Source organism: Aspergillus flavus, chromosome 7, assembly GCF_009017415.1.
Source record: "Aspergillus flavus chromosome 7, complete sequence".
In the NCBI taxonomy this organism is placed as follows: Eukaryota; Fungi; Ascomycota; class Eurotiomycetes; order Eurotiales; family Aspergillaceae; genus Aspergillus; species Aspergillus flavus.
The window spans coordinates 80227-108225 of NC_092404.1; the positions used below are offsets into that span (position 1 = coordinate 80227).

At 50.2% G+C, this 27999-nt stretch overlaps 11 protein-coding genes across 11 annotated transcripts; 6 read left to right on the plus strand and 5 right to left on the minus strand.

The window, feature by feature from the left end:
• The first annotated feature begins 191 nt into the window (after window positions 1–191).
• On the plus strand, window positions 192–2437 carry F9C07_1830597 (MIP transporter). The gene is made up of 2 exons (XM_041287124.2): window positions 192–448; window positions 532–2437. Exons 1-2 carry the CDS (start codon window positions 413–415, stop codon window positions 2344–2346), a joined length of 1851 nt encoding a protein of 616 aa, XP_041149801.2. The 5' UTR covers window positions 192–412; the 3' UTR covers window positions 2347–2437.
• Window positions 2438–2705: 268 nt separating this feature from the next.
• F9C07_2062158 (bacteriocin-protection, YdeI or OmpD-associated-domain-containing protein) lies at window positions 2706–3482 on the plus strand (the record flags this gene model as incomplete). Its single annotated transcript, XM_041287125.2, has 1 exon — window positions 2706–3482. One exon carries the CDS (start codon window positions 2706–2708, stop codon window positions 3480–3482), a length of 777 nt encoding a protein of 258 aa, XP_041149802.2.
• Window positions 3483–5064: 1582 nt separating this feature from the next.
• On the plus strand, window positions 5065–5912 carry F9C07_5170 (fungal chitosanase of glycosyl hydrolase group 75-domain-containing protein; the record flags this gene model as incomplete). The annotated part of the gene is made up of 3 exons (XM_041294535.1): window positions 5065–5160; window positions 5230–5601; window positions 5655–5912. 3 exons carry the CDS (start codon window positions 5065–5067, stop codon window positions 5910–5912), a joined length of 726 nt encoding a protein of 241 aa, XP_041149803.1.
• A 260-nt stretch (window positions 5913–6172) lies between these two features.
• F9C07_5171 (pyridoxal-dependent decarboxylase domain protein) lies at window positions 6173–9643 on the minus strand (the record flags this gene model as incomplete). Its single annotated transcript, XM_071511319.1, has 5 exons — window positions 6173–7852; window positions 7904–8571; window positions 8620–8967; window positions 9024–9393; window positions 9485–9643. The coding sequence occupies 5 exons, from the start codon at window positions 9641–9643 to the stop codon at window positions 6173–6175; spliced, it is 3225 nt and encodes a 1074-aa protein (XP_071366789.1).
• Window positions 9644–10140: 497 nt separating this feature from the next.
• On the plus strand, window positions 10141–10719 carry F9C07_5172 (uncharacterized protein; the record flags this gene model as incomplete). Its single annotated transcript, XM_071511320.1, has 2 exons — window positions 10141–10410; window positions 10489–10719. The coding sequence occupies 2 exons, from the start codon at window positions 10141–10143 to the stop codon at window positions 10717–10719; spliced, it is 501 nt and encodes a 166-aa protein (XP_071366790.1).
• A 713-nt stretch (window positions 10720–11432) lies between these two features.
• F9C07_2262037 (uncharacterized protein) lies at window positions 11433–15228 on the plus strand (the record flags this gene model as incomplete). Its single annotated transcript, XM_041294545.2, has 8 exons — window positions 11433–12809; window positions 12868–13228; window positions 13282–13405; window positions 13465–13831; window positions 13886–14165; window positions 14215–14315; window positions 14377–14561; window positions 14637–15228. The coding sequence occupies exons 1-8, from the start codon at window positions 12372–12374 to the stop codon at window positions 15226–15228; spliced, it is 2448 nt and encodes an 815-aa protein (XP_041149805.1). The 5' UTR covers window positions 11433–12371.
• Window positions 15229–15618: 390 nt separating this feature from the next.
• Window positions 15619–17198, minus strand: F9C07_5175 (putative amino acid permease; the record flags this gene model as incomplete). The annotated part of the gene is made up of 2 exons (XM_041287135.1): window positions 15619–15665; window positions 15716–17198. The coding sequence occupies 2 exons, from the start codon at window positions 17196–17198 to the stop codon at window positions 15619–15621; spliced, it is 1530 nt and encodes a 509-aa protein (XP_041149806.1).
• Window positions 17199–17919: 721 nt separating this feature from the next.
• On the plus strand, window positions 17920–21493 carry F9C07_2241223 (uncharacterized protein; the record flags this gene model as incomplete). The annotated part of the gene is made up of 4 exons (XM_071510020.1): window positions 17920–18704; window positions 18782–19227; window positions 20266–20299; window positions 20374–21493. Exons 1-4 carry the CDS (start codon window positions 18472–18474, stop codon window positions 21491–21493), a joined length of 1833 nt encoding a protein of 610 aa, XP_071366791.1. The 5' UTR covers window positions 17920–18471.
• A 368-nt stretch (window positions 21494–21861) lies between these two features.
• On the minus strand, window positions 21862–23364 carry F9C07_5177 (uncharacterized protein; the record flags this gene model as incomplete). Its single annotated transcript, XM_041287129.1, has 1 exon — window positions 21862–23364. The coding sequence occupies one exon, from the start codon at window positions 23362–23364 to the stop codon at window positions 21862–21864; it is 1503 nt and encodes a 500-aa protein (XP_041149808.1).
• A 448-nt stretch (window positions 23365–23812) lies between these two features.
• On the minus strand, window positions 23813–24934 carry F9C07_5178 (uncharacterized protein; the record flags this gene model as incomplete). The annotated part of the gene is made up of 1 exon (XM_041287130.2): window positions 23813–24934. One exon carries the CDS (start codon window positions 24932–24934, stop codon window positions 23813–23815), a length of 1122 nt encoding a protein of 373 aa, XP_041149809.2.
• A 567-nt stretch (window positions 24935–25501) lies between these two features.
• Window positions 25502–27981, minus strand: F9C07_1831685 (amino acid transporter). Its single transcript, XM_041294552.2, has 2 exons — window positions 26151–27981; window positions 25502–26095 (listed from the first exon to the last, which is right to left on the minus strand). The coding sequence occupies exons 1-2, from the start codon at window positions 27757–27759 to the stop codon at window positions 26070–26072; spliced, it is 1635 nt and encodes a 544-aa protein (XP_041149810.1). The 5' UTR covers window positions 27760–27981; the 3' UTR covers window positions 25502–26069.
• Window positions 27982–27999: the final 18 nt, after the last annotated feature.

The window sequence follows — 27999 nt, forward strand, 5'->3', positions numbered from 1 at the left end:
GTGGGACGTAATGTCAAGGGCATCGCACTACAGAGCAACCGGGTCGACCGGCGCGTTGGCTACTTCTCAAAGATCTCTGTGATTGACCAAGTAGGGCTCCATATCTTGTCAAAGTGGCTCCACTTCTGCGGAAAATCTCCACTACTTCATTGACAAAAGCTTGTTGAAGTACTCGGCGAGCGCTAGAACGCTGTTCATTTCCTATCATGGAGTAGCTCATTGGCTCATTTTCTGGACATTTGTCTGCGCTCTTTGAAAAAAAATCCTCTTGTTGTCCTTATCTATCTCCCTTGCGATTGACTGAACCATTCCCGGACTCTCTTCTGCTCGCGCCTTGTCTTCTAAGTGTTACAGTACTGCTGTCCTCTCGATTCGACTAGCCTTTTACTGAGTTACTTTGGAATGTCCGATCATGGACGAAAGTAGTCCCAGACGCCCCCGAGCTAGGGTGAGTTCCTTCATCAGGGATTGGGTCAAAACATCTCTGAGTGCCTATGGCCTCTTGCTAACACCGAATTACGGTTGGTGTAGTCAGAAGCCACCAGCCAGAGTAGAAGAGAAATCATCAGGGAGACGTCGCCGATATCACCTAGACGCGGCGTGAGTGATTCTGCTAACTATAGCTCTCCCACTCGTCGCACGTCAGGAGTGGACACTTCACGAGATGTACTATCCGAGGGGATCCGACGCCGCAGTACTGCCCGCTCAGCGCGGACAGGCAGTTTGGCCCAGCGAACGACTTTAGCGGAGCGTACGCAGGGACAGTTCACGATGGGGGGCCCAGAGGATGGTACACAGCTGCGACAGGCACACGAACCTTTTGTCCAGCCGGGCTATTCGGATCTTAACCCCTCTTATGAACAGCCCTCAAATGCAAAGCCAGTCTGGTCTCTTGCCAAGCCCTTACCGCGTGTGGTGCGGGCAGGCATGGTGCCCACTAAGGAGGAGCTGCTCGATGCACGGTTGCAGCCAGAGCGTCCGGCCGAGAATTCGCAGAAGCTTGGACTCGATGTGGATCCAAATGACTTGGAGCAGGGACAAATTCCGAAAATGGCGGATCCCCGGAAAATGGCCGCGCAGGTGGAGGATGCTCGCCTTCAACGCGAAAACAACTTTGTCAACAAGGTTCTTACCGGAGATGTTGGTTCGTCGCGCGTATCTCGGACTTCCTCCACCCGTCGGCGCCGCCCGTCAGTACGGATTGATGCCCCGGGCGATCAGCTTTCCATAGTGCCGGAAGGGCCAAGTGCGGTCCCGAGCGTAGCTTCGGATCAGGCTGGAGACAGTCTGCCTCACGGTAGTGACGAACCCCTTGAACCCGTGCCAGAGCAGCCAGAGCAGCCAGAGGTGCAGACTGCCGCAGCTGATGCCCTGCCCGACCTTTCAGCCCTGCATGAATCCTCACTACCGGAAGATCTGCATCCACTAGTGCAGGAGCTGGTGGAAGACGAAGTACACAACAATCATACAACCTGGTCCGTTATTCGCACTCACCATCGCGAGGCGCTAGCTGAATCCCTGGCGGTATTTGTCCAGCTGACCATTGGCTTCTGTGCAGATATTTCTGTCACGGTAGCTGATGCCGGCAATCCCAATACAACTGCGTGGGCGTGGGGCTTTGCTACCATGATAGCGATCTATGTCTCCGGTGGTGTCTCGGGTGCCCATCTCAACCCCAGTGTAACGATTATGCTATGGTTTTATCGTGGCTTCCCGAAGCGTAAGATGCCGGAGTATTTTCTAGCGCAGTTTGTGGGTGCTTTTGTCGCTGCACTGACTGCCTACGGTGTATACTACCAGTCAATCCACCAATACCTCCTTACCCACCCAGATACGGGGATCGTGACCAGCTTTGTGACTGGCCAGCGTCAGTCATGGATTGATCCAGCAACAGCCTTCTTCACGGAATTTCTTGGGACGGCCCTCACGGCAACGACAATCCTGGCCTTGGGTGACGATCAGAATGCACCTCCGGGGGCGGGCATGAACTCGCTGATCGTTGGGCTTATGGTGTTTGTGCTTTCGAATACCTTCTCCTACCAGACAGGGGCTGCATTCAACCCCAGTCGAGACTTTGGGCCGCGCCTTGCCCTTCTCGCCCTCGGATACGGGTCCGAACTTTTCACGAACCCTTACTGGTTCTATGGGCCATGGGCCGGCTCTCTATGTGGTGCTATGATCGGTGCGTTCTTGTACGATTTCATGATCTTCACTGGTGGTGAGTCGCCGGTGAATTACCCTTGGGAGCGCACTCAGCGCTCGCTGCGGAAGAGTCGCATAAAATGGAAACGGCGGTTGCGCATGGACCGACGACGACGTGGCATCTCCGAGAAGGTAGTTCGTTAATGTTGCTAATTGAAGAGGTTATCAAGTGGTTGAAGCGTGCGTGGTGAGATTATTGGCATGGTTGCGTGGAATCTTCTTTTTTCCCTTCATAAAACGATGAACGCCTCTAGAGTGTCACATCCTTCGCGCTGACCGTCATTTTGTATTTTATATAGACCATATAGAGTGATATAGAACGCAGAATGAGCACATACTATTCGTATATCTCATTCGATTTGCAACATGGACCGGGTAGCCCAACCGGGAAACCCGGGTCACATGGCCTCAGCAGACAGCACGTGGGGCGTCGAAACCCAAGATCGACATTCGACCGACATCGTTGGATGGAACTCATTCCTCCACCACTCCGCAGCCATCCAATGCGCGTCCCTGGACGCGTACCCACGCATAGAAACCCATCTCGCGTGTTAATTACCTCGGCTTTCGGAAAACTCAAGTCCACATCCATAATGCCACCTAAAGCACACGCGATAGCAGAACCATCAGATCTCCCAATTCACCCTTTTAAATCAGCCACTGACTTTGAACATTTTCTCGAGCGGGAGCATTCCACATCGCCAGGGATCTACGTGAAACTGGCCAAAAAGTCTTCAGGCATTCCATCTGTGTCTCGCGACGAAGCTGTGGAGACAGCGTTATGTTTTGGATGGATCGATGGTCGCGCGCATGCCTACGATGAGGACTGGTGGCTGGTACGATATACCCCACGACGTGCGAAGAGCATCTGGTCCAAGAAGAACGTGACGACCGTAGAGTCATTACTAAACGCTGGTCGTATGCGGCCAGCCGGATTGGCTGTGGTGGAAGCTGCACAGGCGGATGGTCGCTGGGCTCGTGCATACGATGGTCCGGCCACTATCACCGTGCCGGACGATCTGACAACTGCGCTGACCCAGACGCCAGCAGCGGCAACTTTCTTTGAAGGGTTGAATCGGTCAGATCGGTACTCGGTGTTGGTTCAGCTTCAGTGGGCTGCTCCGCAGCGCCGAGCGAAGCGCATCGAGACATTGGTCCAAATGCTAGCAGATGGTAAAACACCAGGAGCGTCAGACAAGTCAGCTAAAACAAGTAAACGCAAAGCGGTGGACAGAAACCATGAGAAGGGCGGACGCCGGAAAACATCGAAGAAGAAATGACCCGATACCTACTCTACGATACCGATATCGATAGAAAAGGCAACATGGGGTTTCGGATCCACTATGTGCTAACACAAATGTCATGCGGTCATTCGGAAAGCATAGATCACTAGAATGCGCTGGCTTTATCCCTCTTGCCTGTGACTAGGATACTAGACTTGTAAGAACCGAGAAGGCATTGATTCCCCTTGTCATGTCAGTAAAACGATGATGTTAATACGAATTCTGCAAATGTAAGCTATGGAAAGAATGTAAGCAACTTCTGACCTCCAGTAGATGTAGTTGGTACAAGGCTAACTAGGTGTGTAACCTAGTCCTCTACTACTCTACAGCCTCCATTTGCTTTTTACCGTACGGAGTACTGCGAGCAGTATGTGTCTATCCCCGAACCATCAGCCCCGTCAATGTAGATCCTCATGCTGATTGACACTCTTCTACCCCGTACCATCATTAACGAGCTGAGCGAATCGGTGATCATGAACCATCCCGGTAAATCTCAACAGCAAGAGAGGCGACGTATGAAGTCGACAGGGACATACACGTGGTTGATATTGTCGGCATCACCGATACGAGTTTACCATCGGCAAGCTACCGACCAAAGCTTATCGGGAGCCTGCCGATGCCTCGGGAGGAACCGCAGTTTCTGTAGAAGTAGAAGGATTATCTTACGGTTCAGACTAGAATGCAGCTTCCTAGAAATAGAAACTATCTACAGAAGCACTCTCTACTTGGGGCACCGAAAGTTTGGAATAACCAATCAACCACGGAGATAGGACGGGCCCTGACATGGCTTGATTCGCGAAAGAGGTGCCATGCATCTCTCCTGAAAGGCAGTTAAACACCTAGTACGCTTTTGTAGTTCCACTGGCTGCCTGGAGAACCACTGTGTTCTCGTTCAAGTATACTATGAACATTAGACTATCACCTGTCATCTCAGGAAGGTCCCCTTCTGAATCAACTGGATTGGGACCCTATGCAGTTACTGAGTAGGGAGCCATCTTAATCTTTCATGTAATAAATAAACCCACGGGCGGAAAGAGAGCAGCCTCGGAAGCGGGCCTCTTGCAGGATTCAGGGTTACATCGTCTCGTTGGGACAGAGCCGATGATCTGATGCATTAGGACCAGGCCATTTCCATTGACCTATCATCCAACTCGTGCTTGTAGACTACCCGGGCCGGTGAGTTAGTTCAAACGGCCAAGCGCCATCTTGGACGCATAATTGCTTTAATCTCATGGCTCATATGAATTATACTAGGTAAGGCCTGATGTAGATTTATGTGTGCTCTAGCCATTCCTTCGGGGGATTACTTAGATGGAAGCTTTGGAGTGCACATCAATGGGGTCATATCACGGATGGAGGCCATAGACTACCCCTGGGCCATGGCAGCGTTACATTACAATGCGTCGATCGTTTGGGGGCGATGCTTTGGAGTAAGGATGATCATTGCTCAAAGATCATATGCTCGAGGTTAGATGGGGTATAAAGCCCAGCACATTTCAAGTAGAATGATCATACAACCAACAGGCCAGACTCCTCAGCTTCAAGTTCTCATCAACCAATCTGCTATTCCTTTCACACAATGCGTCTCTCCGAAATCCTCGCCGTTGCTCTGGTCACTGGTGCCACCGCATATGATCTGCCGGACAACTTGAAGCAGATCTATGAAAAGCACAAGGTAAATCCACCCACCGGTCTTTGATCCTATATGCTGGGCATTAGTATCTGATAGTTTGCATTTCTCTAGGGAAAATGTTCCAAGGTTTATCAAAAAGGATTTACCAACGGCGGCCACAGCGATGGCAAATCGTTTGAATACTGTGGTGATATTGAGGGAGCAATTTTCATGCACTCCTCTGCCAAGGGCGGCCAGTACACCAACATGGATGTGGACTGCGATGGAGCCAACAACTCTGCAGGGAAATGTTCCAATGATCCATCTGGTCAGGGTGTGACCGCCTTCAAGGATGAAGTGAAGAAGTTCGGAATTCCCGACCTTGATGCCAATCTCCATCCCTACATTGTGTTTGGAAATGAGGAACACTCTCCCCAGTTCAAGCCTCAGAAATACGGAATGGAGCCATTGAGTGTCATGGCTGTTGTGTGCAATGGCAAGCTGGTACGTACATTATCTGACCCAGAAGAAACTGCCAGCTAACTTAGGCTATTCAGCATTATGGCATCTGGGGCGACACCAACGGGGGCACTTCCACTGGTGAGGCTTCCCTTTCGATGGCGGAACTTTGCTTCCCCGAGGAGAAGCCCGATGGTGATCATGGCCACGACGACAACGATGTCCTCTATATCGGATTCACCGGCAAGGATGCTGTGCCTGGAAAGAGTGCCAACTGGAAGGCCAAGAAGACCGAGGACTTCGAGGACAGCATCAAGTCGATCGGTGACAAGCTGGTTGCTGGCCTCAAGGCTTAGAATGTTGGTTATGGGACTTGGGCCAATGGGCAACTGACCCACTGATCAGCCTAAGTCTCTGTACAGTATGTATAGGTACATATGTGTCTACTAGAAGTGATGTGTAATTGAGACTAGCCGAATGATAGTATCTAGCTACGAACCTTTGTCGATAGTCATCCTTATGCTAGACGTATCCTCTTAATTTTATGTACTAGAAGGCCTTGAATAGCACACGACAGACCGAGATGCCTCAAAGTGCATCTAATGGCCCTTCCTCATCATCTAAACCTAGTTGGCGGCGCCTCACCAGATACCACAGACCGTCCATCAGATGGCCCTTCGCTTTCCCTAAAGCTTGTAGTCGCCTGACCAGTTGATATAGATTCCCCTTCGCTATCCCAAAGGTTTGTATCATCCTCACCAGTTGGTATCCGCCGCCCATCGCTATCCCTAAAGCTTGTAGTGGCCATGGCAGACACCATCCTCCGCCCAGTATTCAACACACCTTGAATCTTGTCCAACTCCGAATCCCACGGCACATCGAGTCCCACCTCTTCCAGTGGATCCCAATTCAGAGCCTCCACATCGACATGCACATCGTTGCCCAATGTCATTTCTCCTCGTGCAATGGGGGTACCGAGGTTGTCAATTAGACCTGGGCCGTTCGCAATGTCCGGCTTGGGATCCTCGTATACCTTGACCTTGAAGGTTCGTTCCGGGCGGAAGAAAAAGTGATTACTGGTGAAAACAGCATCGTCGTTCTTCTGGGGAAATGGATGCATCGTTTCCTCGCGGTACCCAGTTAAAGTGAGGATCAGACCTTTACGCTTGCGCAGTCGAGTACGCACAGTCTTGGAGAGCGCCTCACTTAGTTTGACGTCACAGGCAGACAAGTTCACGTTAGGTGCTTGCAGCAACATATGTGAGATATGATACTGGTCCTGGGAGCCGTACAAATAGAAAGGCATGAAGTGTCGTGGATAGTGGTCGTCGCGATTAGCGGAGTTCAAAGGACGACTTTTAACAATTTGAATCATCCTCACACTGCATTCAACAGTGCGCCCGATAAACTCCTTACCCTCGCGGGCCCCGATCTTGCCATGCACCGTATAGGATTTACCTTGACTGATGGTCGTCATCATCTTCTCTAGATTTTCGGGGTCCTTGGACCTGAACGCAATGTCCTGCATAGGATACTTTTTCTTCAGATTAATGTAGTTCTTTTTCGTGTCTTCCTCCAGATGAGCGGCTAAAATGATCTGCTGCCGTTGAGTAGCGCGGTGGAAACTCGTCTGGAAATCCAGGAAGACTTCATCGGTTCCCCGGAGAAGGAACTCGACTTCTTTATCGTCAGGACTGTTTCGCTCGCGGCACCATTCCACTTCTTTAATAATCACATCCTCGAGTTCCTTCATAATCGTGCGGATGAAGTCTTGGTCCGTAGGGAAGGGGCTCATCACCACATTTCGCACGACCCAGAGATCCTGAGCGCAGGCATTCAGTCCGAGACGCTGCATGAATTTCTGAGCACACTGGCCGTATAAGGCTGGCTCGAACTGCGTTGAAGTCAGAAAAAGCGGAATCTCACTGGGATTCCCACTGCTTTTGGTAATGGATAATCGATTCACCACACGCCTCATCAGATAGTTGGCTTCTTCCAAGTCCGTGTTGAGCTTGCCATTCTCCCGATACCAGTTGATGGCGAAGGCGTTGATATTGAGATCTGAGCCAATCTGTCGCAACCAAGTCAAGGATTCCGTATCTTGACTGACATGGGCATTATCCTTATTGATCACTGTGTCGAAGATTACCTGGCGACGGTCGTCAACCTCGGGGTCCAAGCTATGGTAACCCTTCTTCTCGATGGGCAACGGGTTAAAGGGTATGATAATATAGTGGCGCTGACCCTTATTGTCGAGGGGTTGCCGGACGTGCATGGCGGCGTACCAGGCCGATAGCTTCAGAAGGTCAGAATCATAGTTCAAAATGTACACAAAGGGAGGTCTTACCCGCGCACTGGTAAAGGCTGCCTCACCCAAGAGACGGCCGTATCCACTCGGATCCAGGCCGATCGTCTGGTTGGACATCCAAGCTGCCATGGCTGCAGCACCGGGCTTACTGCCCTCAACACCATACACGCCGATATTCTCCATGGACCCTTGCGTCAGGTATGGACTGGTCCAAGTGACTAGGAACCGCATGCGACCGTCTCGATAACATAAGCTCCCCGCAGGGTAAGGGATGTAGCCCGCCTTGTGGGGATCGACCGTGATACTATCGGTCTCCTTGAGTGCAATCATATCTCTGAGGGTGTCCTCTCTCAAAGGCAGTGAAGGAACATTTCCTACAGCCTCCTCTCCATCCCCTTCCTCACTGGGCATCCTCGAGTCCATCAGATGCCGAGGGATCATACTAGCAAAGTACCCACCCCAGGCAGCGTCGGCATGCACCAGAAAGGATAGTCCCCTGTCCTGGAATCGTCGACGCATGGCCAGGATGTCATGCAATCGATCAACCGCACCTTCTTCGGTCGACCCCATAATGGCCACTACTGCATACACCGCCTGACGTTCTTCAAGACAGCGATTAAGCTCTCGTTCTAGGGCATCAAGCGAAAGGCGCCCCTCCATGTCCAGCTCCACACCCTGGATGTTGGCGGACCCAATTCCAGCAATCGCTATCCAAATTAGCAACTAACCTTCGAAGTCGAGAGGAAGATACGTACCACCGCTTTTTGGCCACGAGTAATGCCGTGTTTGAGCGAGGAAATACTTGATGGGCTTCTGGATACGAAACTCGCGTTCTAGCACGTCCTTGCCAGTCGTTTGGATGGTGAATGGTCTCAAGGCCTCCTCCAGAAATTTGGATGTGACACCAAACTGCCTATAAAGAGCATCCCCCATACCTAGGATTTCATCAGATCGCAGGTTTAGGAGTTCCCAAACACCCAGGTCTTTGAATAGCTTCTCTTCTCCAACACAAGTGGTCACCTGGAAAGTGTCGGCAATGAACCCAAGTGGTCCCTCCTTCATAGCCTGATACAGGGTGAGGGGATAAAACTTGAGGTTGCGGGCTGCAGACGAGTAGGTAAGAGGAATGCCAATAATCATAGTTGGAAGAGTTGCTTACCAACCCAAACGGATTCGAGATTGGCCACGGTCCCGTCACAGGTGATGTGACCCCAAGAGAGAGGCAAATCTGTAGCTTTCTCGTCTGTATTATACCCAAACATTTTGCACAGTTGCTGTCCCGCTTTCAGCTCAACAACTGTGGTGAATGGGCTTGCCTCAACGGCCACATTATTCGGGTTATAGATCATCGTCATGAAATAACCGAGTAGACCAGGCATTGTCATATCCGTGCACATGTGGCCCTGGTAGCGGGGATGCCAGAAAGGGATCGAGTGCTCGCCCAAAAGTTTAGCAGCCTCTTTCACAGCGTTTTGGAAGTTCCCATTAAGTGTCTTGAGCTTTTTTCGGACATCCGTAGAGATGAATTCCTGTGATCCCCGTTAGTCTGTCCGCCTGCGTTGGAGTTTGAAGAAGGCGTAAAGAAAAGAAAAGAAAGGCTAAAGGGAAGAACAATCATACAGCATCGTCAGGTTGATACCCATCACGAGTCTTCACAATCTCGTCCAGAATGGCATTGATATTCGCTTTGAACTCTGGCATATTCTCGGACTTAGGTCCAATGAAGTAGGAGCTGATGATATCATGGTTACTGAGACTTTCCTCTGAATTGTCGCCCATGGTGTCTTTGCTTTCTCTTGGTAACTGGTTGATAAATAGGAGTGCAGTCTGTCAGAGAGTTGCCCACGTCCAAGCTACTGTATTTATACCATTTCCTTTATACTAAAGGCATGCTTCCACCTCAGAGGGGGGCTATCGTCTCAACCTGTGGAGCTGCCCCGCGCCCCCCGACTGTCTCAACTCACTCAACTAGCTTTCTACTATGCAAGAGCAGATGCAGGATTTACCTTTCAGGCGCGGCGCTGATACACAAGGAAATGATCGGCCATCTTTCAGAGCTGAAAGCCAGGGGATAGCACCCAATAAGTTTTTGGCTTGCTGCCATCTCCCACAGAGAATGACGAATAGATGACCTGCAACATACCGCACCACTTTCACCAGAAGAAACATTGCATGATGGATCATTACTGGATCATGGTGTCATGAAGGTGCGAGATCATATCCCTACTGTTCATGGTTCCCACTTGCTTGACGGATAATCCTGGGACGAAACGAGAATGGAGAAGCAAGTACGTAAAGACAGGCAAAGCCTGAAACCTTACATCGTTGAGATGCTACCTCTTATTCGTCGAGGAAGAATACGAGTCTATGATTCTTGCTCAACCTGCCGGTGGGGAAGTCTGGGCCTCGTGTGCAATCCATTCACACTGGCGAGCAGTGACGTGTCGATACTGAATAGTCCCATATGCATGCTCAATCTTGGACTTGATCGCCCATCGTCAGGCGGCCAGTGTGGCCCGATCTACACCCTATCCTGGGCTGAATATGTTAGTTCCCCACTTATCGAGGATGGATCAAAGTATGTTGGTCATAATCGAAACCTGAGTGTATTTGATCCTCCAAAGATCAGCGGCGGGGCATCAAGAATTTGTCCGCCAGCCACTGCCGTGAAGACCCACTGGCCTGCAGGATGTGACCAACGCAAGGTGACATGGGTGATTCACTTGGGCTGGACGTGCAGCTCGCATAGGAGGGCATCCAATAACGTGGATAAATTCTTCGCTACAATGGTCAATATCATTACGCAGTCCACTGCTCACCATGCACGCTACCGTGCTATGGATGGGTGTCGGTAGTAACTGCCACGTCATTATCGGTGGTTAGGCAAGACGCATAGCATTCTGGGCTCTTCATTCAGAGGTCGGGTATTCACCAATAACCAAGGTCCCCTTCGTACCGACAAAACCTGTGCTTGGTAGAACTGCCTCAACGAGTCTTGCAAAACTGGCTAGCGGTCAAAGACCTTTCAAGCTCACTGGTGGGATAATCTCCAAGCAGCCGGGTGGAAGAGCGAGATGCGATGGCCTTGAATGAAGATATAGACGCAGCGGGATTGCCTACAATTCATCTCAATAGAGGACTAATAGACTATCCCAGGAATAGCATTCTAGATATAGTAAAAGCGTCGTCCTTTTGTACCTTGAAAAAGTCAAACAACTGAGGAGGAACAGACACCGAGATATTAGGGTGAGATGGGTGTATCGGAGCAAGTTGCGCGTTCAAGACTCACGTCGACCCGAGTCCAAGAATAAAGATGACATAGGCTGTTTGCTCGGACGGTATTCGAACCTTACAAACCACGAAAATGGGTAGAAGCAGTAGGTGAAGAGTCTAATGAACCCTCGACAAACCGAGTATAATAATTAGCTCACCAGATGCTTTGAGAGACCATGACGAGTGAGTCCCACGGAATGGCTCGAATAAAGCTGGACTGATCTTTCGAAATGGTTCAGAATATTTAATATTTAGCTAGAAGAAGTTTTCTCCGACCATGGTATGGTGCACCTCGGTATATTGATATAATTAACGTGATGTCGCCCGGCCGAGCCCTCTCTCATTCCATTAGCTGATCGACCAGTCTATAACTAAAATTGCCCTGTTCTCTATGTAACGTCTTCAGTGGAAAAGTAGCTACAGCATACATAACTCAGGCTAAACCACGCTGCTTCATCGTCGAGTCCTCTACCAGTCTCAGCGTGACAGCACTCCACAACCACGATTGTTCCATCATGTCGGCTGGGAGTTATCCGGTCATCTAGAGTGTTGGACCAACCCTCGACACGAAATGTTGCATACAATAATCACGGATCTCTACAGCATCGTTCAGATCAAAAGATAAGAGAAGGAACTCAAGGTGAACCTGCCAACAACACCTCCCTTCAGCATACCACAATCCGACAAACTGATAGTCAGGAGCTTTAAACTGGCTAGGGCTTGTCTTCTGCCCTTTTCTTCTAAGCTTTGACCGTCTCTTCTTTTATCTTTTACTCTATCATCTTACACCTGTTAGTAGAGAGCAAACAACGGTCGCTATCGATTGCTGGCACAATTGCTCTCCGACTGGCTGGATGAACTTAAGCGAAGTTTCCGATTTTTAACCGAGTCGACCCGGGCGTTTCGACTTGGTTTGTTGGCTATTAATATTCGGTTCCACCAGAGAGGAAAGTCGAATGGGATTGAGAGAGGATGAAGATCTCCGGTTTCGCCAGGCTCGGCACGCCGATCGCAACATCGATAAATTGCTTTCAAGGGTCACGATTGCCATTGAAGGATATTCCGCCAACGATGAGGGCAGACTCAACATTTATATGAAACGCTTCGTCTGAGACGCATAGAATGTGCCATGACATTGCCTCTCAGTCGCGCTGACACACGTGCGGACGTTGACACATAAAGATGCCGCGAGAAGTGCAAGTCCCGAGGACACACCATCCCACCAAACGTAACCATGGGGTCTCTATGCAGGCTTGTGGCTGTGAGTGCGTCGCTTTTCGCGGTCGCTACAGCCCAGATCAGGGTTCGTCTGGGCCCGTCCACCGTGAACGAGCTCGCTGAGCTCGACTTTCACACTTGGAACATTGAGAACGAAAGCCAGAATGCGTCCACTACGATTGACTCTCTCGATTTGATCTTGTCCAGCTCGGCCGAGTCGGACTTAGAAGGAAACAGCTACAAGTATCAGTATACCCGGCCTGTCTCCCATCTCGGGGAACGAGTCGTCAACCAAGGAATCACCACCTCCCGCGACAACCCCGGGCCAATTACGTTGACCATCCAAGGCTTGGAGGCAGGGGAGCACACCCTCTTGACATGGCACAATGCCTGGGACTCTTTAGACTCCACTGCAACAGTTTCAGTCTCCGTTGACGGTGAAGATAAGGCTTCAGTATGTCGTTGAAAGCCAAACTCCGCCATATCAGGGCTTACATGATGCGTGTTTCTAGGACATTGAACAGTCAATTCGAGTCGACAACATCTGGGAGACAGCATCGTCTTATGTGGCATTTACCGTGGACTCCGCCGATCAAGTGGTAGAAATTGCCTACACGCCCTCTGGCGCCGATGGACTTGTCTATCTCAATGGCTTCGAAATCGACACGCCCGCCTTGAAAGATCAAATCTCGTTTCCTTCTCCACCGCATCGTGAGGAGCACCTTGAGCTTGGCGATGAGGAGAGTATCACAGCAACATGGAGGGCACCATCGTCTGGCGATTCAGTCACTTACAACGTCTACATGGGAAATGCATCCGATACCCTTGAGGTTGTAAATGAAGGGCTGAGTGAAACCCAGGTCACCCTATCAGGTATAGTACCCTTCTCCAGTCCATTTTCAAGTCGCTCTGTCTAATATAGCTAGGGCTGAACACAATGGACACTTTCTACTGGCGAGTGGATGTGATTTCTGGGGACACCACGTACACAGGTCGGATTTTCATGTTTCGGCTTGCGCAGCTTGCGTTTCCGGGAGCGGAGGGATATGGGTGAGTTCTATCGTAAAGCTAAGGAACGAGTCAATTGTTCGCATAATAACATGAGACAGGCGCTTTGCCCGTGGTGGTCGCGGTGGCAAGGTCGTTAAAGTCACCAGCCTGGAGGACAGCGAGGAGCCAGGAACACTCCGCTACGCGCTAGCAGTCGCGACTGGTCCCCGGATTGTCGTATTCGATGTGGGTGGAGTCATCACGATTGATTCGCGCCTCACGGTGAGTGACAGCTATGTGACTGTGGCCGGCCAAACGGCACCTGGCAAGGGCATCGCCATCCAAGGCCACCCGTTGGGTCTCTCTGGTGCATCGGATGTGATCTTCCGGCATGTGCGGGTCCGACCAGGAAGTAGCTCGAACGAAACGGTCGATGGCATGGGCATGGCCGGATCGAATTACTGCATTCTTGATCGCTGTTCAATGGTGAGCTGTTATACCTCCAAGACCGCTGTGCATCGTGATTGACGAATGTCATAGGGGTGGGCAATCGACGAGTGCTTCTCGTCACGCACAGCCCATAACATCACCTTCCAGCGCAACATGATCTCGGAGCCCCTCAACGTCGCTGGACACAAGAACTACCCTGCTGGCACGGCTCATGGGTATGCAGCAACCATCGGAGGTGACGTCGGTTCCTTCCACCATAACCTGATCAGCCATGCCGAAGGTCGCAGCTGGAGCATGGGTGGTGGTGTCGACGACAACTCGACCTTCGCTGGCCGCCTCGATATTCGGAATAATGTGGTGTACAACTTCGGTATGGCTGTCAATTCTATCTCGTCTACATTCAATTAACAAATCAATAGGCTCGCGTGTTACCGACGGCGGTGCTAAGGAAGTGAACTTCGTTGGTAATTTGTACAAACAGGGGCCTGCTAGTGAACTTACATATGATCTGAAAGCTACGGTGAGTGATCTGTCTAGGACTTGATGCATCATGCCATGGCTGACCAAGGTGGACGATATAGTACGAAGATAACTTGCCTGGAACCCAGCAGTATCACTGCGCTGGGAACTCAATGCCCGACGTAATTGACCAGGACTCCATTCAATACCCACCAGGGGATGGCACAGGCCAGACCTCTAAGATCGCCTGCTTTGCAGACGTCAGCATCGACCCGGCGCCTGAGTACCAAAAGTTCTTCGATGAGCCGTACGTTTAGGGCCTTCATCATATTGCCCCTTTCCTCTGTCCGGTCACCGGTGCTAATACAACTCCTGAGATTAGTTTCTTCCCCTCGTACATCGAAGAACATACCTCTACAGAAGCATACAAGCGTGTGCTCTCTGACAGTGGCGCCAGCCAGCCCGTGGTCGATGACCACGACAAGCGTATCATCCAGGAGACCCTGAACGGAACAGCTACGTACAAGGGCTCGAAAACCGGAAAGCCCGGACTGATCGACAACGAAGCAGATGTAGGTGGACTCGAGGATTTCCCAACGACTACGCGGCCGACAAACTGGGACGCCAACGACGATGGTATTGCCGATTGGTGGGACGGCTCCACTGGCGGAGATGGCTATACGGTCATTGAAGGCTATATCAACTTTCTGGCCGACCCGCATGTGTTTGTGGCGCCAGGGGCATCGATCGAGTACGACTTGGCTAGCCTGGCGGGCGGATTTTCCAACCCTGCTTTCAAGGTATCCGGTGGGGAGTTGGGTTCCGTATCTGTAGTCGGCACAGTCGCCACATACGCTGCGGGTGACAAGGCAGGGATTGACCATTTCAATGTGACCATTTCGGATGATGAGGGTAGTACGTGGGAGAGGTCAGTAGGTGTGGCGATCTTTGAGGGCGCTGATTCTGTAGAATGATGGCAGAGCGAGGCTATCGAAGGGACTCAAAATCTACTGCGATGCTTTACCACGCTGTGATCAACATCAACTAGTGATTGCAGACATAAGCAGCTATGTACAATTCAAGTATTCAATGAACTTCAGTAAAATTAACCAGATTGTGTTTTCCAGACCCATGGCCATCGGTGAAGCTTTAAGGCGGGAGCAGGATATTGGACTGCCGGATATCAAAGCAATATTGTAGAGATGTGGCCTCTCTCCAATCGGGAGGTCACAACTTGCGACAAGTGAGTTGAAACAGGCTCTTAAATCATCATGTCACCGTGACCGGGCACTGTTTCTCCTCTCTCAAATGTCGATATTGGTTCGACGGAATTTGGATTTGGCCAGCTGCCAATTGTATGGACGTTACATGTCCTGGGGCATCCCATCCGACAGAGGAGGTCCTACGTAAACTAAAACAAGTTAGCAGAGAAAGTTCATGGGGGTGAGAAGGATAATGTACCTTTCCTCGCATGAACTATGTACCATATCAAAGCCAGAGTTGTGAACCCCACGAAGACCACCGATGCATAATTCATGGACACGGGTGTGACCGGCAAGGTGGAAGGCATACTGAATAGGACGAGCTCAAAGCCAATCCACGCCAGAGCGATGAAGTTCACCGTCGTGCCAACCGCTCGGCCACAGTTCCATCTTGCTTTGGATACTTCAGCGCGCTTGTTGTAAAATAGGGAGATGCTGATTGGAATCGAATAGGTGATTGCTAGAGCAATCACACCCACCGAGACAAACGCAGTAAAGGCACTACTACTGCCCAGGTTGATCAATCCCAAGAGCATCTGCACCACAGTCACTAAACCCAGTGCCCACAGTGGAATGCGGACGCGATCATCAACACGAGAGAAAAGCCTCGACAGGGGGAGGGCTGTATCTCGTGCGAGAGCCCAAGTACAACGAGAGGCCGCGTTGGTGATGCTGATGGAACAGAAGAAGCCGACCACAAGAAGAAGAGAGACGAGACCGACTGCACCCGCCCGCGTCCCCATTACCACCTGAAACACATAGGGAATCGGTTGGCCGCTTGGCGCGTTGGTGATGTCGACCAGTCCGGGGAGAGTGACACAGAGAGGGATCACAAAGAACAGGCCGGCGGTGCCACCGACCGGGATGCAGAGGGCCATGGCCTTGGGCACCTTGATCGCTGGTGCGTGTACTTCCTCCGCCATAGAAGAAACCATCCCTATCGCAGAGAACACAAAGGCCGGGGGTAGCAAACCGATACAGAATGAAAAGTTGCCCCAGCCCGACAGGGAGGTATCATACTGCGCAAGCGCATCGGAGGGAGCGTGCCTGCCAGCTTTGGCGGAAACTGAGACTGCTACTAGAACTACAAGGATACTAACCAGAGTCCAACCCGCACAAAGGGTGTCTACAAGTGGGAGAAAACGGTTACCGAACCCACATATCACGAAGGCCAGGATGCAGATGGCGTAGAGGACCAGAAGAAGCTGCCAATCCGTGGCTTCCCAGCTGGAATAGATTGACACCGTGGCAACTAGGAGCTGCGCGAATGCGAAGTTGACCCCCAGAGTGATGGTCCAATTCCCGATCAGCCACACCCAGGCTGTCATGAATGACAGGAGCTTGGCATGTTTTCCGGATAACTGGAAGGACCAGTAGTAAGGACCGGCAGAGGTGGGATATCGAGAGGCTAACTCGGCGAGCGACATGGCCACGCACTGATCCATGAGGCAGACCACAATCCAGCCGACAAAGATTGAGAGCTGGCCACCGCCATAGATGGCTTGCATGAGTGCACCGCTCTCAGCGAAGGGGATTCCAGCAATCGACAGTGATTGGAAAAGAATAGTGGAAAGCGAGCGGTTTCGACGGAGTTCCGAGGGATAGCCCAGCTCCCCGAGCGCTTGATCAGGGTCATCTTGGAGCTTCTCCACGGGTTTCTCTAGGTCGGTCTTATCGGACATGTCAAGCTCACAATCAGTAAAGAATACGGACTTAGCATCATCTTCACACACTCCAGAGCAATACAGATCGTATACATATAGTAAGTAGCATAGACTAGGTTCAGGTCACACACTGCTCCTTGTTGTTGCCTATCAAACCCGCTGTCAATGTAATTGGCTCATCCGGGCCAGATACCAATACATAGTCCAGAAGAATGTACAAAGACGTCACTGGCAGGTCGCATACTTTGGCGAGGCGGTAAATATTGCGCGATTAGGTTAAGATAGCGTCGCGAAAACGCGGGGAGAGCTTCGCATCCGAGCTTACCGATCTGCAATCAGCAAGGGAGATAGCCTCGCCTAAACCCGTTGCGGGAATGTTAACCATGTAGACTTTCGAATCTCCCCTCACCGTCTCCACTTCTTGGCCACTATCGCCGGTTTGCGATTGGATAGATCAGCCAAAGTTGCGATTGGATGCGTCACCAAAGTGAGTGATCTTGAACACGAGCTTGGTTACTTGACGTTGTTACCAGCCTATATAATGTTCGCACTGCCGAACAAGACAAGCGAGAGTAGACGGTGCTCCATGGGTCGTTGTTGTGTGGGTAAATCTAGAATACAGTGGTGCAAAACACATCAAGCAATGTTCAAACAAGGGCTTGCTGTTGAGATATAGGTACAGAAACAAGATGTAAACTGCTACCAACCAATATACCGGTCACTCTTAGAGCCAGGTGTACAGACCCTCGCATTCGCTTTGTAATTGATTGGATATCGCCGTCACTAGCGTCTGGCTCCATAGAGCGTTTGTGTATCGAAACTGTCACCAACCCCCCCCCCCTTATGCAGGAGTTTATATTCCCCTCTCTGTAATAACTGATTCCCTGTCAACGTACACGTCAATCATATTGCTGTTGCTAATAGTGCTGTTGAAATCGGATGCTACGTACGATCTTATCACCAACGCTGACCTGCACGGGGTATCGGTGTCTCGGAAGTCACTGAGCTTCAGCGCCACTTGTGACAAATTGACGAGTGTATTCTATGAGTACGTGATCCAGGTTAAGTCTCGCCCGGCGTCGGATCTTCACTGGACGAGGCGGGGTTGGTGGCTAAACTATGAGTTTTGGCCAAAGACATGCTTTGCGGATGACACGCATGGGCATTGGTGGGGAAATCTCTGAAGTATATCCTAATCAACGATCAGCCCTAGGTTTTTCCAACACAAATTAATACATCTGCTAAATACCGGAGCTTTACCGAAATCCTCGCTGTTGTTGAAAATCGCACCATGGTGGGTGCTGCTTCCCTCAATTCTACTCAACTCGCTGTGGATTCAGTACTGGGCCAAGTGAACACGACAACTGTACCGGAACCTGAAAAGCCCAGTCTGTCAGCGCCAAATGAGGAAGAGGTTCCAGAAAGGATCAACAAGACTGAGGGGAATGGAGCGGCTGGAGTCAAGAAGGCCGAAGCTGCAGCTCTTGTTTGGAGCAAAAATGCTCTGTGGGCGATCTATGCTTGGTAGACGGCCTTCCCCTTTTCAGGATCATTAGTGGTGCATGAAGAACGAATATTTAACAGCCGTGGATGTATTCTAGGATCTGGGTATGCTTTTTCATGTTGGCGTTTTATTCGTCGATCGGCACCAATGTACTCGTGAACGCATACGCAAATTTCAAGACTGCTCCCGAGATTTCGACGGCAGCCATCTTAGCGACAGTGGTCGGGGGAGTGGTGAAGCTACCCATTGCGAAGATCGTGAATATCTGGGCTTCGAAATCGGGCATTTGCCTTGCCTTCTCGAGCACCCCTTTCATCTACACCGCGTTCACCGGTCCATTGGCTGCCCAATCCTTCTTAAACATGACAACATGGCGGTGGGCATATAGTGCGTTCACTATTGTCTTCCCCGTTGTTCTTCTATCTCTTGCCATCACTTTCAAGCTTTGTGAATTGAAAGCGAAAAAGCTGGGCTTCTATAAATTGAATGGCTCTAATTGTACCTGGACTCAATCAATTTCGTATTATATCCACGAATTTAACGGTAAGTAAAGTTGTCTTTTCTCGCAGCGCTTATTCTATTAACTATTTACCCGGTTATAGTTATCGGTGCGCTTCTCTTGATGGCTATATTTATTCTTCTACTACTGCCTCTTAGCCTTACAATCTATAGACGGGCCCAATCCTAATCTATAATATTTATTGCTATACTGGTAATCGGGTTTTGTCTCTTCTTTATCTTTGTAGTCTAGGAACGATTCTTCGCACGCCAGCAATTTATTCAATATAATCTATTAGAATAGCGAACTATACTCAAAGCATATATTCTCTCTATAGTACTAAATCTGGGCTACGCTGTATAGGATCTGTATTTTCTTAGCTTTTGTATAGTAGTATATAATCTCAGCTTCTTAAACGGAGGGTATATAAATTAGATTAATAATATAGGGTTCTGCTTCTAGGTGCTGTTTTTTAGGATCTATATTTGCTAGACAAAGTATTTCAAGAACGCGTGTCTATTCTGTGGACTACCCTTCAATACTTCTCGGTTTTGGATTAATAATCTACTTCTAGTATAAGCACGACAATATCGATTATATCGTGATATACCAGATTTTTATTGTCTTTGCCAGTAGAACTCTAGTAATTGGACAAGATATGGCGGTGATAAGCGCCGCCAATCATAACAGCGTGCCAATGATACTATGAAAACGCCGGTAAAGATACCACTCGGATATTGTAGAATATATATCCCGCATTCTTTGAATAAATATATACTCTGGTAAAAAGCGCGAATTTCGTAGCAAACACTTGTCTTCATAAGTATGAAAAAGAAGACCTCGATGTATTTTTGGTACATTCTCTGGAGTTTTCAAGGCACGATCGTAGGCACCCAAGATAGAATATGATATGATTGGGCTCTGGCGATGCCGGTGTCACGTGAATGCGTTGTTTACCTTTTCCATTGACTCCCTCGGTATACTCCGTACAATCTCTCTCTCTCTCGCACACAGACTTCCACCAAATACGATCAATTTCCCGATCTCGCACGGGAGACCAACGCGATGCTGATTTCTATCAGTTGTTCCTCTCATCTCAGAAGAGCAGTTCCGAAAGTATTTCAGTTATCCATACTACCAGAGACTCGAATATGGCACCCAAGTCCCCGCTCAACTCCACACGGCCATAGGAATCTGGGCTTCAGGACAATCCACCCGTTCCGACCGATCCACACCCAGTCCGACCCAAACCACAAAAATGCCCATCAAAGTCAACGATTGTTTGACTTATCCCTCAGTTTCTCGCGAACGCCGCTGAGCGGGAACACGAACATGCGATACACGCGCTATAATGGCCATGGCGTGGCGATGCCCTTCAGCAAGCTCACGAAGTTGGACATCGTCAACCAATATGGTCTAAGCGCACGCGATCTGCGCACGCTCGACGTGCCATCCGACGGATTTCCCCATATCCTAATCCGGGAGTCCACCCTGCTGATCCATATGTTCAATCTGCGACTGCTGGTTCAAGCCGACCAGATGCTGGTCTTTCACCTGGCAGAAACGTCTACGCAAGAGCCAGATACGATCTCACGTGTGTTCCTCCGTGATCTGAAGTCGAAACTACGCGGGGACCCTGGCTTGGGAGTGTCCGTGGGCTTACCCTACGAACTGCGCATCCTGGAGGCGGCGCTGGCGGCCGTCACCTCCACACTCGAAGCGGAGTATGTGCTCACCAAGGATCAAGTCATGAAAACCCTAGGCATGGTGGACAAGGAGGAAGGCGAAATCCATTCCAATCTACGAACATTATTAGAGCTCGTGCGGAAACTCGCGGCGACTGAGAAACGCGCACGGCAGGTCCGCAGTGCGGTTCAAGATGTTTTGAATACGGATGAGGATATGGCCGCGATGTACCTCAGCGACAAGCAAGCCGGAAAGCCTCACCAGGTGGAGGATCACCAGGATGTGGAATACTTGCTGGAAGCGTACTACAAGGCGAGCGATGCGGTCGTCCAGGAGGCGACGAGCCTGATGGGAACGATTCAACAAACGGAAGAGAGTATACAATCGATCCTGGACGTGCGACGCAACCAGATCATGGTGCTAGAAGCCAAGATCGAGATCCTGATGTTAGGAATGGCTGTGGCCACGCTCGTAGCGGGCTGGTATGGCATGAATGTAGTCAACTACTTCGAAGAGAGCGGCACGGCCTTTGCCGTGCTGGTTTCATCCTCTCTGGTCGCCATCGCGTTCCTTTCGCGATATGGCTTCCGGCAGCTGCGGAGGATTCAGAAAATGCACCTATAGAGCGACATATTTGGCCTCCAGCGTGCCATACATAGCTTGATTTATTCTAAGGCCATTAACAGCGTACCGGAAATTGGCCATTCGAGAGATCCAATCCTATTATATCCCAATGAACTTGGGATCTCAACGTTTGTATTGAGCGGCACACTGCATGGGCACGATCTACGCATTCGAAGTTCAAGTAAGTCTTGAGCTTCTGCTAGACGATTCGAGGGGATTCTGGACCACCGCGCTAGTAATGAGTGACAGGCTTCACTATGTTATCCCTAAATCTCTGACGTTAGAGTCTTGACGGTAACATTTAGCCTATCCACAAAGGTGCAGCGAACAATGTCCTGATATTCAGGTCTGGACGGAGTGAGACGGTTTTACTCGTGCCCCTTCCACAGAACAGTGGAATATTGGAAGACATCGTATAGTTCTGGGTCGCTGTAGACACTGATGCGGATGTCAGCGGGTACGATGCCATAACGCTGGCTACAAATTGCGGCATTACTGGACACCTCGAGGACCTCCGAAATCAGGTACGCGACGACTCGAGCAATGCCACTAACAAACTCTTCGATGACCACAGACTGACCTGTGGCACGAGATTCTAGAAAGTCGCTGACCTTACGACTCACATGGTCTGCATCGAAGTTAGGAATTGGCTCCGGATCCGATCGTGTTAAGCAGCAGTGGCAGTAGGTATTCAGTAACTTTCCCGCCGTGGACTTTCCGAATAGAGCCTCGGCGATCAGCGAAGGCGCCCCGAACGATAACGAGGGAAAGACAACTCGCTCCAAATAGCTGAGGATAAGCCCATTGAGCAGGTCAACCACGCGATCCTTCCAAGGGTCGACAAAAAATGCAAGTTTCCGGGTCTGGTTCGCTCTGGTATCGCTAGGGACACCTTGGCTGGTGGCTATCTCTGGAGGTACATGTGGCACAAATGGGTGAAGTCGTAAAGCGTCAAGTTCGTGGACTCGAAGAATATTCGCTCCTGAGGAATATGGTCCAAGGCAAGCTGACTCTCGTGGGCGGGGCGGGGAAAGAGAAATCACGCCGGCGTTGTCCAGAGACGCGGAATGCAGATGCAACAACTGTAGCCCAGAGAAGTCAAAGTCCTCCCGAAGCCGCCGCTCAAACCTTTCTACGTCTGTCTCTGGTTCCCGTAGAGGGCGACTGTGCCCGGCAAGCGATGTCTGAGTGAAATGTGTGCCACCAGAGAAGAACAGAAAGGAGTGAGCAACGCGGTCGTCGTTGAAACCAAATCGGCCGATCTTGTACTCGGCCATTGGAATTCGCATCCACACCCCAGCTTCGCATCCGCACTGTCTATCCGGTGATTGTACCTTCCAGGCCGCGACTTGACTCTTTGCTTGGGCGTAGTCCACAACTCCAACAGATTCAGAAAACTCGACGTCCGCTGTTCTACGCTCTGGATCTGGCCCGCCCAACTCTTCATCCATCTCATCCCGACAGCGAGCATCGTAGTAGCCCCAGTCATACCGGTTGATAACCAGCACACCCTCGGCGCGGGTCTTTTCATTGTTCATGGTACTCCCACTGTCGGGTTCGTAAGGGGAACCAGAAACGCGAAGGATGCGCGCAATCTCCCGGCCAGGGTCAACGTCGGAGTGCCATAGAAACCAACCCGAAACCACTTCGGTCTCAATATCGACCAGTTGAAAGGCTTGCCATGTGCCGTTTCGCGCAGGAATGTTGAATTTTAGACGATGTGCTTTCACGGTCCCAGACCGGTCAGGCTGGATGCTAGGGAACCCTTGGATAGGCACCAAGCTGCCGGACCATATGTTGTGTAGTTCGCCGAAGCAAAGACATCCTGATTCTATAGAGAAGGTAGCGTAGCTTTGAGGAGTGGTTGTCATAGTGGTGGGAGATTCTTTCGGCATACACCAAGAGCTCTAGATGGCAAGAATCAGGCCACATACTCTTACGAGATACAATCCGCTGGCCAAATGACTGGTAGTTGCCACAGCTACAGGAAGACCACAGTTAGTTTTACACAATGCCGGACTCATCGCGATCGGGAGAGGAGCAGCATGGTATGACACCGGACACAATCATGGAATGAATATAGGTTCGGGTGGGCTACACGGAAGAGGTACTGTCCTTCTAGTACCGACTCGTATATGGTTCTAATGTGTCCTAGTGATCAACTACCAGCATCTTGTGCCCTGGACTGGACGTCTATACACATTTTCTCTTTCGGCTTTCCTTTCAACCCCACATTCATCAGTTTTCTCATCAAGATGATGTTTCATTGAGTGTCTAGACTAACGCCATGGTGGGCCCCTAAGGTCTCTCACGCAAATATCAGACATCAGTATTATTCTTGGGTCCAACAATAAAGTCAGTCCCATGCCTCCTAAAAAAGATATCGCTCGGACGTTTGACACGAAAGTCATAATTCTCCTTCACTGCTACACAATTGAGAAAATGCCGAGGTAAATCAGCCTCCAAGAATGCTCGATAATAGGCCTCTCTGCTAGGAGGATGTGGATGCCAAATGGTTTCCATGCGTCTCCAGTCATTTGCATTTCCCTCCTCCCAGTGATACGTGCAAGCCTTGCAGTAGGTGCCCGGCTCTAAGATTTGTGTCCGGACGTCCCAGTATGGAAATGTCGCTGTCGCCTGGATTCTCCATGAAGGTTTCTCACTGTCTTCGTTCTCATCCAGTGATGTAGGCTTCAACCGGCGCCGCGGTCGCCCACCAGTGTGGGTTCCTTGGCGTCTGTGCTTTTCCCATTGCTGGACCCGACGATGATAATCTCTTTCACGCTCCTTCAGACGAAACTGGTATGCCTGCTCCATTTCCCTTCCACCCCCATGGAGCTTTGTACCCAAGGCTTCTGCTTGAGTAACATCCATTAAGCGGGGTCGATGCCGATTAATGGGGTGAATAATTGGAAGTGATGATCGACGAAGATCGTTTGGAGTCAATCCAAACCGGAAACAGACATCACGCACGGGTTCGACTTGGTAGTCGGGTTGGAGAAAATTGCATTTATAACAGGAACGGGTCAGTGTCGGGAAATAAAGAAGAGGCCCGAAATCAGTACATGTTCTGCACCAGGGATAGCAGAACTCAGCAAAAAGCCAACCGATTGGGAAATATGAAGAGCACTTGATCATATCCATTACCCGTAGCGTATCAGATGCCAAGGCCCTCAATAAAGAGTACGCAGGAAGCGATTCGACTAAACGCCTTCCTATCCTACTGACTCGACGCAACATCCCTAGACTGGGTAGATCGAGATCGAGAAAGATTAAGTGGAGGATTTCGAGTGGAAGCTGATCAAGCAGGGGTGTATACCTCAGATTGATTCTTGAATCCTTGTTCGGTGGAGCTTTGTACAAAGTCACATCTGTACTGAGCTGGAAATCAAGGGTTTCCCTGTACGGTCTCTGGCACCGTAATGCTCTGCCTGAAGCCATGTTGGTATTCGAGTGGATTTGATATCATGAACCAAATGCATGATAGAATAAACAAAACGCTGTCCTCCCTCTGTTCTGAACTTGTCCCGGATCCTCTTTCCAATGTTAGCATCACCAATACGTCTACAAGGCACGATCCCGGGACTGTGGCATCGTTGGCACTCAGGCATTGCATGCAGTGTCACCTCAGCCGGCTTAGAAGCCCGAGCGAATGAGTAACGTCTATTGTCTCACTCTGAATTTCGGTACAGCGTGGCTGAAAGCATCTAGTGAGAGTTTCCACTACTCCAGCATAAAATGAATGAACGATCCCGCTATCTTCCATCTGTCAGTCAATTATCTCACCACATATCAGCATTACAACTACGATGGCCGAATTGAACGATAAAACAAGGCCGGACGGTTATCCCAGGTTAAGTCGCTCTTTCCGGTCAATGAAGGCATCCTATGATGTGGTAGTCGTTGGCTCTGGATATCCTTGGCGGAAATTCAGCTGCTGAAGATTTCTACTGGAGGATCGCTGATCATCTGAAATGGTGTGCTCAGGATCATGCTTCAAACCTGTCCCGTAGATCGAAGTCCAAGAATGCCCGCCATGCTAGGCACCGGTATGTGCGCAAGAGCGTCGAAGCTGTCATTGAAAGCCAGTCACGAGCACTCTCGAGAGACTCTGGCTGAGCCGATCTGCTATCAATGAAAAAGGATCGTCAGTTCAGGGGGCGGAGATATGAGATATAGTGAGGGCACAGGTACCCGGAATGATATCACATGTACCACTGTGGAGGAGGTTCTTAAATGCATGAGGACGTCGATTACACAATAAATACTCCTGTGCTCAGCCTTCCTACATAGTTGTAGATTCGGTCAGACGCGCTCTTTTCACTCTCTTCTTGGTTATAGGCTGCGTCGTGAGACGAAGCCTTGCTTGTTTCTACCATAATTTCTCATAGATTAGGAAGTGGTAGATCTTTGGAGCTAACTAAAAAGAATTTTGGAAAATATCAGTCGGTTCAAAAGTGAAATATTATCTTTGGCCACTCAAAGTGAAGCAAAGATAGGTAAACCCGGATCCAACAACCGCTTGCGACAAGACCACATAGGAAGAACATATAGAACGCGTAAAAGAACTGTCTCATCATGCGATCCAGAACCAGATTCTTTCTAATTGTGTGTTAGCGTAAGTCAGTCACGTACCTCTTCGAGGAATTGGACATACCTAGGAAATTGCGTGGTTTCGGCTGCTCCCAGATAGCTTCCAGACGGTCGGCTTCCTCTTTTCCTGACCAGAGATCGATTTCTTCTATTTTGATAATTGAGGTGCCTTTGACGAACTTGTATCCGAGATACAAGGTTCCAAAGATGGGGATGGCGATGTAGGGTGGAATGAAGGTTTTTGCACTAAAGTGGCCGGGGAAGAAGGCGTCGAATCCGTTCAAAAGAGCCATGATAGCAGAAAATATAACGGCAAACCATGCTAAATACGGTTGGAATGGCGATTTGAATGGAAGGCTTGACCGAGGAATACCATGATACTTCAACGCCTGGTGAAATCGGAGGTAAGTAATCCCAATGGCAGTCCACACAACCAACGTACTGACGGAACTCAGGTTACTGATCCAAAAGAAGACCTCGGCGGAGCTCGATGACACATTGAGATACACGAGGAGACTCAGCGCTGTGGTGATCGCCACACAGGCATACGGAACGCCGAATTTCTCATATCGAAGAAAGCGCGGTGCCTTGCCATCGAGAGCCGTCGAGTAAAGCACCCGCGTCGATGCATAAAAAAAGGAATTGCCGGCCGACACAGCTGAGGACAGAATCACCGCATTGATGATGGAGGGCAGTGCTCGAATCCCACCGTTTTGAATCGCGATCACGAAAGGGCTGGCTCCTGCACCCTTCGCCCCGGCTTTGATGGCATTCAATAAGCGGTTGTCGCGCGCAGAGACACACATTCCAACGAGAAAGACACTGCCAACGTAGAATATCGTGATGCGCCAGAACACGCGACGCACAGCCTTGGGGATATTTCGTCGCGGATTCTCCGTTTCCCCCGCGGCCACCACGACGATCTCGCTACCACCATAGCTGAAGATCGCTTGGACAAACACCTTGAGGAAGGCGAGGAACCGTCCCAGCGCACCGGTTTTAAGATACTCCTCCATGGGATGTTTCCAGTACCGAAATCCGATCCGATCGTGGGTGGGTGCGCCGCCGAGAGTGATGATCAACATGAGTAACATCAAGCCTACAATCGTCGTCAGCTTGATCGCGCCCAGGACGAACTCTACCTCGCCGTAAGTTCGGACTGGCAGGCTATTAACCACGATCATAGGTACGAAAAGAATCGTGATCCAGACCGCAGGCGACACGGTATTAGGCCAGTATTCAATGACCATCGCCGCCGCGCTGATTTCAATGGGCACGCCAATGGCAAACTGATACCAATAGTTCCACCCAAGTGCAAAGCCCAAGGCTTCATCCACGAATCTCGCTGCGTAGACAGGAACAGCACCTGGTAGAGGCAGCCAAGTCGCCATCTCTCCCATGCTATTAATCACGGCATAGAGATCCAAGCCGCTAATGGCAAACGCCAGGGTCATCGACAGTGGTCCTGACAGCGACAGCACTTGTCCCGTGCCGACAAAAAGGCCTGTCCCAATAGCCCCAGAGAGGGCTAGAAATTGTACATGGCGCGATTTCAGGCGACGTTGCAAGGTTCCGACATTCTTCTGTTCCAGAGTGGGCTTTGGGTCCGCATCTTGTTTTTCAACATGATCGACTCTCTCGATCTCGGGATCACTTTTATTTGGTGGAAGCATTGAATATGACAGAAGAATAAGGAGACTTTGCCTTGAGTAGCATCTGGGTCTTGCGCTTGCAAGGGCAGGTGGAGCAACAGTCGATAAGCATCATCCACTGATCTGAAGTGAAGGCAAAGTGAAGGAAATTGCGGGGTAAAAAGACCAGAGTAACTCAAATCATGCATAAGGCTTGAGTAATTTATTTAATTAGTCTGATATGCACTGCATCTTACGTTGTCCAATGATCATCGCGGCTGG

Coding starts and splice junctions, on each gene's coding strand:
- F9C07_1830597 (XM_041287124.2), top strand. CDS start 413: ATGGACGAAAGTAGTCCCAGACGCCCCCGAGCTAGG. Junction 449..531: donor CCAGACGCCCCCGAGCTAGG/GTGAGTTCCTTC, acceptor CGGTTGGTGTAG/TCAGAAGCCACCAGCCAGAG.
- F9C07_1831685 (XM_041294552.2), bottom strand. CDS start 27,759: ATGCTTCCACCAAATAAAAGTGATCCCGAGATCGAGAGAGTCGATCAT. Junction 26,096..26,150: donor GAAACCACGCAATTTCCTAG/GTATGTCCAATT, acceptor ACACACAATTAG/AAAGAATCTGGTTCTGGATC.